General features: G+C 39.1%; 1 protein-coding gene across 1 annotated transcript in view; it reads right to left on the minus strand.

Annotated features, from left to right (window-relative positions):
* Positions 1 to 12391, minus strand: part of LOC128385214 (lysine-specific demethylase RSBN1L-like) — a 34047-nt gene extending 21656 nt beyond the window's left edge. The window contains exons 1-2 of the mRNA XM_053344066.1: positions 11751 to 12391; positions 5052 to 5198 (exon numbers count right to left, since the gene is read on the minus strand). Coding sequence (XP_053200041.1) covers positions 5052 to 5198; positions 11751 to 12363 — 760 coding nt within the window. The 5' untranslated portion in view covers positions 12364 to 12391. The remainder of the gene's footprint in view (positions 1 to 5051; positions 5199 to 11750) is intronic.
* Positions 12392 to 13081: the final 690 nt, after the last annotated feature.

Consider the following 13081-nt stretch of genomic DNA (forward strand, 5'->3'; position numbering starts at 1 on the left):
AAGAGCAGAGAGAGAGAGAGAGAGAGAGAGAGAGAGAGAGAGAGAGAGAGAGAAAAAGAGCAGAGAGAGAGAGAGAGAGAGAGAAAAGAGCAGAGAGAGAGAGAGAGAGAGAGAGGTATTTGCAGTACAATACCCAAGCTACTAATCCAAAAGCTCTTTAACCCACCAGTCACCCCTCCCCCAAGTCTCTCTCCACACAGGCACACGCACTTTCATCCCCAAATCTCAACCTTCATCAATCCGTAAAAAAAGCCACATATCAGATCAACAAAATATGTTGATGTGTGATACGAGACGCAATGGACACATGTAAATATACAATTATTTCATGCTTGTGCCAACTGGAAATATACAAAAGTTTGGATGCATTTTCTGATTCCAGTGAACGGAGAGGTTTGTCCAAACTTTTAAGTGGTTCTGTGGGCTGGATAATCACACTGAATCTACAATAATAACAACAATATTCAACCATACTCTGTTCACTCTGATCTTATCCATGGATCAAAAAGCACAATTGTTGCACAAATACAAGTTTAGAATAACTTTTACGAGCTGTGGAGTGTCTTAAAGTACGTCAAACATATGCCTGTGTTGTTGTTTTTTTTAAGCATACATTTTATTATAAGTTTTATATGTTTTTTATGTTCCACTTGGCTGCAGGACAGATTTCTTATTCTTCTTATAAAGTTAAACTGAAGTTAAACATATTTGCAAGTTGTTGACAGGTCCTAGAATGATAACTCCTTCCTAAAAAGATAGTCTGAATCTATAATTGTACATTTTAGTACATTTTGTCCCATATCCCAACATACTGTGATCACTGTATCAGTATTGGGACATATGTTGGTCAGTAATAGGGCTGGGTGATTTGGACAAAATCAAATATCACAATATTTTAGATCAAATACCTCGATATCGATATTGCAACAATATTGTACAGATGACTGTTGATGCTTTCACAAAATATTTACACAATGAAGTTTTTGATAAATAATCATCAGTAATGTGGTTGAAATGACAAAGTGGCTAAAAGGTACATAACAGAACAGCTAGAACAGTCTGGTAAATTCAGAAAATTATATATTTTTTACTGTAATATAAAGCCAGGAAAAGACAAATCTGATGACATATCGCCATATTATGATATCCAAAATCTAAGACGATATCTAGTCTCATATCACGATATCGATATAATCAATATATCGCCCAGCCCTAGTCAGTAAGTAACAAGAAAAAACAATATGTTTATGGTAGTTTAGATATATTGTGGTAATTATTTCCCCACTCTGCAAGTATTTTGGTCACTATTTTCTAATAATCAAACTTAAAAAGGATGTTTATCAAAAATGTTTATATTATGCATTTAACAAATATGGTCTGGTAACTCATAAACACTCTGGTATCAGCCTGTAAAATCCAGCATGTGCCTTATGTAGAAAATACATATCACAGTCATAATAAAATACATTTTATACAATTAATGCAAAAACTTGCATTAATTAAATTTGACTTAACTTGAATCTAATTAGCGAGCTCAATGTTGAGTCTGCAGCAGCCAGTCTGTTCGAAGCATCTCTGACCATAAATATCATCATTATCATGTCTGGTATATTACCACCCAATATTACTCTTGTAAATAATGTTAATAATGTCACAATTACTTTTATTATATATTTTTACTATCATTGTTGTTATTGTTTTTCATACTTAGTATTTATTGTTATTTTTCTTATTGATGCTCTTCTATTTTACTGTCACTTTTCTGCTGTAATAATGTACTTTTCCCCCACTGTGGGACTAATAAATTAATATCTTATCTTATCTTATATCCTTGTTCACTCAATGTCAGCTATTATTAAAAACATGTGATTAAATGTCAAAAACTATGATCATTAGAGCGATACACATTCATACAGTCACATAAATAGTCTCAGTGGTAGTAAAGCCGCCTTACTGTCAGAATGGCCGTTTGCTGCATATTGATTTCCTATAGAGGTTTCCTCTGGCTGCCTCTCTCTCCCTTTTGAATTGTAAACTTAACACCGTCTCGCTGATTAAATTTCTAACTTCCCCTACCCGCCTTTGTCAAACTCAACATTTGCAAACTTAACACATTCAGATTAAAGACCTCACTCTCTCTGTCACTGAAAAGCTACTCTCTCTCTCTCTCACTCTGCGGTGAGAAGAGCCTCCTCCTCCTCCTCCTCCTCATTTCCCTTCTCGATTCAATATCCCACCACGGATCCCTGTGTGTGCCTGTTATTGTAAACACACAGGATTAAATACCAGACTCTCTCTCACAGGATGGCTGCAGACGTAACACACACACACACTGACACTTCACTTTTTTATTTCACCACTCCCGTTCTTCCCAACACTGTACTCATACTAAGAAGATGACCCAACATTTTTTTTTTTAAAGTGCCTGTCTGTTGCACACAAAATAGGGAACACTGAGATAGCACGCCAAATAACCCATCTGTGATTTTCATCTGGAGCTGCTCGCTACAGTACGTAGCCAAAGCTCTCGAAATGTCACGCCGTGGTCATGACATACCAACAACCCCCCCCCCCAAAAAACGCAGTCTGTCTGACTGTATCTTTAAATCCAATCAGATCAATAAGGAGAAATTATAACAATATCATGCAGAGTGTGTGTGTGTGTGTGTGTGTGTGTGTGTGTGTGTGTATGTGTGTGTGTGTCTGTCTAAAAAGGTCAAGTCTTAAAAAGAAAAAAAAAACGTCCGCTGTTGACAAAAGGGGCGTTGCAGCAGTTCTGCGGCTGAGATCTCAGATTACTCAGAGAGGAAGACGGAGACGGCGTCACGGCGCTCTGCAAATAATTCACAACTGTCGGAGGGTTAACAATGAAAGTGGCCGTCGCGTTCATTATGTGTGCACACAAGACAAAACAAATTACCATTGTTTATGTCATTGTAAAAAAAAAACCTAACTGTATTATGTGTAAGAAAATAAGAGTTATTGTACACACTAATATTTCCTCTTTTTCTGAACTCGGCAAACTTTTATTTGGGTTGAAAAACATTTAAAAAATCCATGAGTCCAAGTATTCAGTATTCAATTAAATAAAACAATTTATCTTAAGCTGGGAGCAGCAAGTGTTTATTCGTTTTTTTATTTAGCTTGATAAATAACTTTTAAACAAATAAAGTTTTCAAAATGATTATTACATTTCTATTAATCAACTGATTGTGTCAGTTTCTGTTCTTCTCTCACCTATTTTATTATTATTATTATTATTATTATTATTATTATTATTATTATTATTATTATTATTAGTAGTAGTAGTAGTAATATTAGTCCAATTAAACCCAATATGCTCTGACTTGCCTTTAAACTTCTCATTACAATGGCAGCTACCAGTTGCATAATCAGCGCACATAAACACACACAGGTTAGACTAAATGAACCAAAAGCATGATTCCTCCATGTGAGGAGCAGCACAGAGCAAAGATTCACCAAATATTAAAAAAACTAAAATGATCGGTTATAATCACTGTCACACTTGCAGCCTTTTCCTACCACACAGATGCTGTGCTACATTAAGATAAGATAAGATAAGTCTTTATTAGTGTTGTTAGAAACTTTCAGTTACAGCAGTGCTAACATGATGCAAGTAGACAGACTGAACGGTTGAAGTCGCATTATCAACCACAGGAAATAATGACAGTATTTTTATCAGTTTCGGTGAATGCAGTCTGACGGCAGCAGAGTTAACTGTAAAATCTGACAGCAGCAGGAAGGAAGGACATGCGGGGTGAAGCAGGCGGCCTCTGAAGGACCTTCCCTGTTCTGCATGGGGCAGGACATGTTCTCTATCATTCTCCTTTCTCCCACCACCACCGGATCAAGGGGGCATCCCAGGACAGACCTGGCCTCATTAACCAATCTAAGTCTCTTTGTGTCAGCAGTCGAGAAGATACTGTTGCCCCAAGAGACCACTTCATTGAAGAGGGGTGATGCCACCAGAGTCAAAAAAACTCAAAAAGACCCGAGCCTCCTCAGCTATAGAGAGATAGAGTCTGCTCTGTCCTTTCTTATTGTGCTGCACTGTATTTGCATTTTTTCCAACACCCACTGGGGTGCCGAGCGGTTGTATATGCTGCTTGTACGTTACAGAAATAATGATGATATATTGTACAGTGCACTGTGAAAGTGGGCCAGTACCCAATGTGTTTGGTTTCCTCAGCAGCAGGTTTCTAGTGTTCCTTTGCTGAGCTGAATCACACGCTGAGCTCCAACATTGTTTCCAACTCAATGCGGTGCGTCGTTTGTGATCAGTTTGTACTCAAGCTAGGTGTTTTTATAACTGGAGTGAACACAATGAATGTTTTCTGTGATGGTGTATAATAACAGTCAGGCCAAAGAGATCTGGTCCTGTAAAACTATAATCCCTAATATTATTAGGGCTGAAAAAATATCTAATTACCATTATTTTGACTTATATTACAATTGTGATATGATTTGTGACATTTGGGGGAGCAATCATTCACTTAATGATCAGTTATTCTCAATATATCTCATATTAAAAGGATTATGGTGTGATTTTTGCAGGGATCTGTTACAAAGATGTTTTCTTATGGCTGCAGAATGATGGTGTGTAATTTAAAATGTGGTGTTTGGACTCACATTTCACCTCCTGTAATTTGAAAATTGTAGTAGACGGTATTCAATAAAATGTGGATGAATTGCTCAGCCTTTAATATTATTATCATTATTATTGTTTAAAGTGTATACCATGGAAACTCTAAAGGACAAAAAAAACAAAAGAAAAAGTTTGGAAAGAACTGGTGGGATGTGTAATGTAGACCACTGACACACCAAAACCTTTGATTTTGATATATAACAGCTTCTAAAGTGTAAGAGTTTGTCCCCCCCCCCCTTTAAAAACAATTTAAAGACATCACCATGGACCATTTTCCTCTATTTTTTTATAGGCTTGAATAAACAGAGTGATCAATGAGAACTAAAACTACTTTTGGCTCGACACGCTGGTACGTTTGTGTGTGTGTGTGTGTGTTACCACCAACCTTTAATTGGCTGTTTGACCTCTCCGTTCTCCCTCTTGATCTCGTTCATCACCTTGTGCTTCTTCTTCTCTCTCTCCTTTTCCTTGACCTTCTTCTTCTCCCTCTCCTCTCGGTCTCTCTCTTTTGCCTTGTCCTTGGTGGAGTGCTCTGTGGAGGCAGAGAGAGAGTAAAAGGTTTCAGGTCTCTCGTTGGTACAAACACATTAGCACAAGAGCCCCTGATTTACTCGCCCGCTCACAAACAGACACACAGACATAAAACACTTGGCCGCACACTCCACTTGCTTCGATTTTTTATTTTTTTTTGTCTAAGCCCTTAACTGAACTCACTCCAAGTGCTTCACCTTGGCCATCACCCTCAACTTTTCCTTAATCTTGTTGGTCTTCCTCCTACACACCTCTGCTCTTATCTCTCGTCTTTCCTCTGCGGCGTAATTCCCTTTAAGACCGCAGCGACTCTTTAACTTTACTTCATAACCTTAAAGCTACGTCGTCTCATCTAAAATAATAATAATAATAATAATAATAATAATAATAACACATCTCACGTCTCCTCCTCCCCTCCAAAAACTCATCCCCTCTGCCCATGTTGAGCCACTGCTAAGTTCAATATGCTCTGCTCTTTAAAAAAAAAAAAGTCCTATAACTCTCCCCCCTGCGGTTTCGTCTCATTTTATTTCCTTCTTTCAGCGCTAATCATTCGAGTCTTGTGAGAATATCGCAGATCTAGGAGTTGAATGGAGGAGGAGAATTGCTGCGTATTGACGTGTGATGAGAGCAGCCAGTTTTAAAATGTAAATACCATCACGCACACACACTTCAAGTTGTCAAGTGCTTTGTGAAAGGCTGAGTATGTCACAGTGTGGATAAGAGAGTGAAACCTCGCTCTGGGTGCAGATTTCAGACGATGATCTTAAGCTATTGAGATGCCAATCACTCCTCCTTATTGATCAGTGGTGCTAATACATTGTTTATACCCTTCCCACTTTGTTATAATGATCAGCAGTGATATTATTATTACCAGTGTTATTGTGGAGATTTTCAGCTTTAATTCTTAATTTATTCTTCTGCTTCCTATAAACCACACCTACTGAAGATACACCTTCCTGTAGCTATTGTGTCAGAGTTCCTGCAATGAGTACGAGAATGAAATACCTGTCTCCTCCTCCTCGTGTCCTGCTGACACCCCCACAGAGACAGTCATACAGCATTTCCTGAGCCAGACGCCTGACACCTAACAAACCCTGACACCCCCCCTCCAGCTGAGCCTCACCTTTTTTTAAATAACTTTCACTTTTTTATCAAAATCTTTTGTAAAAGTCATCTCCTTTGATTCTTTATTTCCTTTCATTTCCCCCCATAAAGACATAAAACCTTCCTTTTTTCCTTCTTGTTTCTTTCTTTTCCTTTCCAAAGAACTTTTGTTCTTTGAACTCTGTCACATCCATCTCTCTCTCTCTAAAAAAAAAAAAAAGGAAGCCATGTTTTCAGACTGCTCGTTCTCCCGTGGACGTGGAGGAGTGGGAAAGTGAACACAGTGGGGTTGGAGGATCAAAGGAGGAAACGCTTTGAAAACCTAACGGCTTAAAGGGGCAGCGGGAGAATTAGACTGAATGAAACTTAAATGAATACCTAGCCACTTTTCTTTTTTTCTTTTTTAATTGTAGTGGGTCATTATTCTTCGTTATCTAACAATCAGGTAGGTAGAAATGCCTTGTGTTTAAAAGGAGGAATGCCAAGAATGCTAACAAACCATTTTAGGAAGTCTGTAAAATAGATGCTGTAAAAATTACCAGACACTGTAAGCTGCCAGGTGGAGAAAAACCATGTTTCAAAACATCAATTTAGCTCCACAGGAAGCCGCCCACAAAAAAGAGGTCTAATTCAGATCCGCTGCCAGACTCACAAAGACGTGCCAGGCAGTTATAAAGTTAAAATTTACAGTGAACAGGAGATAAATTAGAGATGATTAATCACAGCCTGAGGAAAACGCACTGAAGAGGACCGGATGGTGCTTCAGTCGTTAGAGATCACGTGACGAGAGAGAGAGAGGGTCACAAGTTCGAAGTGGTTCGTGACTACAATGTAAAAACGAGGTGGTTTCTGAGTGACTCAGAAATCAACTGAACATGTAACTGAAACTTTTTGTCTCTTTTTTTTCTCGTTTTGGTGACTTTCTAGCAGCAGCTGGTTTTTTGAAGGAGAACCCAGCAGGTGGTTTTCAATGTCGGGATGATCACAGGAGAGAGAAACACTTTGAAAGATGGAGAGCCGGAGGCTGGCAGTTTGTAAACTGCAACTACGCCGTTGCTCACCGGCATCAAACTTTTACTTAAAGTTGGGAGTATGTAGTTGAATCATCTGTCCTTAAAATGAAGTGTCCGCTGTGCTCCCTCAACTCTAAAATGCTGTGAAACTGAAAAAGATACATTTGACTCTCACAAAACAGAAACAGATCTAGGAGCTAGAAATGAGTAATTACTGATAAAAACAGCTTGATTCAATATATTTTAGCAGCTTGGCAGACATGAATGATGACTTCATGGCATGTGATTAACAGCTCCATGACCCCGGCCTCACACAGAGCCACCAAAGAAACCAGCATTATGTTTGTTTTTATCTGCAGGACCAGAGGTAACCCTGCCCTCAGAGGAAAATCCTAATACTCCAGATGGTCGGCTAACCCCTACTGGTGTAGCAAATCCACACCTCGCCACCTTAAAAAGATCTCAGTGATTTAGTAGTTAAGATTCGTGCAGCCTGCGTGTCGTTGTGACCTGCAACTGCTCAGGCAGAGTTAAGTGTCGGCTGTTTTATGCCGAACAAATGAGCTAAGTGACACTGACTCAATTGGGGTGCTGATTGCAGCTCTTTTATACTGATGGGGGGATTTCTGTCCGCTTGGTGGACCATTTACATGAACACAAACAACCTAATTAACGCAATTTAGACATTTACATGATTTCCATTAACCCGACCCCCCCTCCAAAAAACAAAAAAACAAAAATCTGAGTTTACATGATTTCTTCTTTCGGGATGGTGTCTAGAAAGATGTGCGACTTCTAGGTAACTGGAAGACTGAATAATGACAGAATAAGACAGTGTTTTCCAGGTTGATGTATATGAAGAATGCCCTAAATGTAAACTCCTGTTTCTGCAAGGCTTAAATGTCATATTACACCTTTATCAAACAAGCTGCTCTTTATTTAATTTCTTAGTCCTTTAATCAACCAAAACATGCAGTTGAAAAGCACTACAGATCAAACGTTTAGTCACTTCATCGATAGTTGATCGACAGAAAATGAATCTGCAACTATTTTGGTCATCTGTGAGTTATCAAAGTAGATTTTCCACCAGATTAAAAAAACATTTTAAAGACCATGCAACTAATGGAGAATATAATCAGTAGGTGAATCAGTTGTGAAAATAATGACAAGTGGTATTTAAGCATTGGCAACTGTACCAGCTTTGTTATTGAGTTATAATTTATCTAATAACTAAGTAGGTTAGTCTGTTAATGTTCACAGCTGAAATTACTGAGAGCACTGCAGTTGGTTATAATTATTTCAGCCTGGATGTAATGTAGGAGTGTCACATAAGGTCACCCAAATGAAAACTTGGCTTGGCTTTCCCCCCGTCTTGCCCCACTTGTAACCGGCAGTCAGCTCTTCCTGGCCTTCAGCGTCGCTCCAGCAGCAAAAACCTACACCACTAATAATATTACTGCGATGATGTGATACTCTCTTGATCCCCTCCAGGAAGGTCAGAGCACAATCTGCTTCGGAGCGGCACTCCTGAAGCTGGCAGGGACTCCTTCTGTAAACTCAAGGACACTTTTCAGGACCGGGCCTCGAACTCAAACTCGCATCCGCTTGTTATGAACGCAGCGATCTGTCTGAACATGAGGCCAAACTGCCACTCAACGCATATTGGGAAAACCCCCCTGTGTTATTCAATATATAAAAAGGATCCTATTCAAAATGATATTATTTCCGCATCGCCTACTGCGGCTGACTCACAGTCAAGAAGGAAGACTGACACACTGTTACCAGTATTTACAGGCAGGTGCAGCTCAGAACGGATCATTTTAATCCTCCTTAGAAATATTCTGGTAAGGATTAATGCCGTTTCCCCACATTCATACTACTTCTTCACATTTGAAGCTATTTGATGTAATTGCAATCACCTTCTGCTGGCCGCAGGAGCAATTAGAGATTCAGCACCTCTGTGAGACGGACGAGGGAGTGCTGGTATTTCTACATCTGTTTTGAAATCTCTTGGTGAGCACTGCCTGCCACCATTCGCCTTGAATAAAAACAAAAATGACATCCAACAAAGCCTGTTTACAAGAGCGTGGCTCTCTGATGGTGTGTTAAGACTACAGGCCAACAACACGTCGCGTTCTGCTGCTCTTACTGACTGCGGTGGCTGTTCAAAGCACGTCATGACCTCTTAAACTACCCAACTGGAAAAAGGTGACATCATGCAGTCCCAAACACTGACATGTGTCCTCTGCATACTGCTGCTGAGTGTCTTAACACAAACACAAATAAAATATACACACACATTGCCAGTGTGTGTCTGCCATTTTTTATTAAATGCTGCAAGAAATAAATAAATAAATAAACTACACACAATTCCAGTAATGAGACATATGAGTCATATTAGCAGATTCAGCTGTGACCCTATCACTCAAATTAATAAAATAATGTATCATCAGGTATTAATTAAATGAACCTATTTATAAGATAATGTGTTGAGCCTATTTGAAATTCATGAATGACCTGATGTCAATTATGTTTATGATGGTAAGGTACAATAACGCTGAGCAACATGTAGGTTGATCAGAAACTGCTTTCCTTTCATTTATTTGACATAAAGCATAACAATTTAGTTTTTCCTGGAATGCATAATGAACATTTAGTTGACATACAGTCACCAAGCACTCCATTAGATACACCTGTGCAATCAAATTCAATCCATTACAACAGCTCTGCTATAAATTCTACTTTTAATACGTTTATACATGCTCAGTTTTTGTTAACATTGTCAAAAAGGTGATTATTCGACTTTATGTTTATTACTGAGGTTATACCAAGTGGTGGCGGAGTACTGGGGTGCATTACATTAAATAGTATCCTTAATATTACCCCCCCCCCCCCCCCCCCCTCAACGTATGTTAATAGTGTCAAAAAAATATTAGGAACAACATTCAATTTTTCAATTATTTATTTTTATTTATTTATTTTTTACATTTTTTCACTCTAGTACACCACCATCTATGACCATCTCAATAATAAACATAAACCAGAATCACCACCATTCTGACAATGTCAACAAAAACAGAAAATGTATAAACTTCATAAATATTTAATGTATAGTATAGTTGTGTTGGATTGGATTAGATTGCACAGGTGTATCGTGTATTGTATGTATTATTCAAATATGTTCAGCTCTAACACTTATGTAACATGATTAAATGACGAGACTAGATGCTTTATTATCTGGAATTGGGGATATTGCAATATTGCTATTATTTATTAATAATTGGTAATTATGTAATAATGTTAAATGTTTGGACTTGTCTTGTTCTTACAGGCTGCAGCACACCAAGCTGACACAATTATTCATAATTTATACAACTTGCTGTTGCACCTGAGTCAAATTATTCAGGTATTTCCTTCTCAGTTACATAAATGTCATGCAACAACTCCAATGGACCAGCCGCCAAACACAGCTACATGATGCGGTGAAACTTGCTATGTTAAGTATATTATTACAGCTGTATAATAAAGCTCTCAGTGTAACACAAAGAAAAAAATAATTAGAGGAGACGCTGAATGAAAACAACATGTTCTGTCCAACTGCGGAACATGGAGTATCAACAAGCCGCGGAGCTTCGTGTCTGCTTCCCATACAGCCTGAGGTTACAGAGGGGGGCGTGGTGCTCCACCAAAACAACACTTACCCTATAATGGCGGGCGGCTGTCATATTGTTGTGACAGCGGCGTGTAGTTTTAACACATATAATCCGCTCAAAAAGGCAAGCAAATAATTAAAAACAACGTTACAGGGTAAATAATCGTCTACTTCAATCCACATTACAACCGTGTACGCGATTACAGCTTTCGTTCTAACATATTAATTACACATACACATTAAACGCATCTTTATATAAATATGATTAAAATGGGTTACATTTAGGCCATTATCACGTAACTACGGTAACTAGGTAACGATTCCGCAGCAGCACGAGAGCAGCTGGTTACCTTGGAACAACCAGGTCGCGCGACTACTGCCCTGGAACGCTTGTTGTGGAGCTCGAGGGTTCACGAGCGGGTGAACAAGCGACGAAAAGCAGGCAGCTAACTGAGCCAAAACGCGTAGAAACATCAACTAAAACTGCGCTTTATAGCCTCTAAACTCTATGTAAATGTTTTAATCGAACTATATTTAGATTAAGGCAACACTTAAATGTCCTACGGTTGTTTTCTTTCTTTTTTTTATTACAAGGCGTTTTAAACAGTAGCGGGACTGTCCAGACGAATTAGGAGGCAGACAACTGCACACAACTATAAAAAAGGGCTGAACACTAGCCTATTTGTATTTATATATGTATAAACACAACTCAAAACTTTACGAAATCGCTTCAGTGTTATAATAAAAAATTAACCAAATATATTACATTATGATGGCCTACCTTTTGGTGGCAATATGACCTCCCCATTTTCTCTCTTCACTGCAGAGTTGTTGTTGAATCTGCTGATATCGTTGTTGCTAACGTTACTCCCGGGTCCGGAGGTCAACAACAACGGCTGCTGTTTATTATGTTTCTTTTTCTCCTCTCCGCCTCCTTTCCCCTTCTCCCTCTCTTTCTCCCGCTGTTTGTCTTTGCTTGGTTTCTTGGGTTTGGATGAGGAGGAGGAAGAAGAAGAAGAAGTAGTAGTATTAGAAGAAGAAGGCGGCTTGTGGAGGAAGAAATCGCTCTGTTTGAAGACTTTGTGTGTGTTTGTCGGTGGCTGGGATCCGCCGGTGGCAGGCACCGAGCTGAAGCTGCCGTAACTCGGCTGCTGGAGTTTCTCTCTCCCGCTGCCGGTGAGTTTCTTGGGTTTGATGCTCCGCTCCTCGACTCGGACCTTCTTGGGCGGCGGCGGCGCGTTACAATCCCGGGAAGTATGAGAGCGGTTGTCAGAGGCTCCTTTCCCCTCTGTCGGCTTGGCGAGCGGGTTTTTCACGGGGGCGACCGCCGGGGCTACCGCAGTTGCAGCAGCAGCAGCTCCGGTGAGGTGAACGGAGCCCTGCGAGTCAGCCATCTTGAGGCTTCTCTCTCTATTTACTCTCTCCCCCCCAACGGCCGCCGCTGCTGTTTTTTTTACAGGCAGGCGGGGGGGCGTGGTCGATGTTTGATTGACAGGCGGGCATTGACCAAGAGGCGGGATTAGAGCGTGAGTGACAGGTATAGTGGGCGGGGTTTTATCAGCCTACTGTATTGAAATAATAATGACAAGCAACACTATGCATTGTGGAAAAGCATCATGAACAATAATGTTTGTCTTCTTATGTAGTTGGTAAATTGAGGAGTAAAAAATTCTTAAATGTGAATGTTTGCTGATATTTATCTATTTTATATCTTTATAGATTGAATATCTTTAGGTTTTGGAACTTATCAGACTAGATAAGACATTTGAAAACTGAATCAACACTACCTACAAGTTTGTTTTCACATTTTTCTACTGAAAGTGGAAAGTTTATCTGTGCTCATTGAAAATCTGAGTTTAAGGCAAGGCAAGGTAAGGCAGCTTTATTTATATAGCGTATTTCAATTTCAATATTTTAAAACCCAATTATAATAGAAAGGGAAAATAATGTACAATTGAACATTAAGAATTGGAAACATTAAAATATACAATTAAAAAAAGAACCCAATATAAGTGAAGAAAAATAGAAGAGAAAGAAAACAAAAATTTGGACTAAAATAGAATATAAAAAATAATTACTTCACTGTTAAGTCCATGTGCACTGTAAGCTTCA

The sequence above is a fragment of the Scomber japonicus genome, chromosome 23 (assembly GCF_027409825.1).
Source record: "Scomber japonicus isolate fScoJap1 chromosome 23, fScoJap1.pri, whole genome shotgun sequence".
Taxonomy (NCBI): domain Eukaryota; kingdom Metazoa; phylum Chordata; class Actinopteri; order Scombriformes; family Scombridae; genus Scomber; species Scomber japonicus.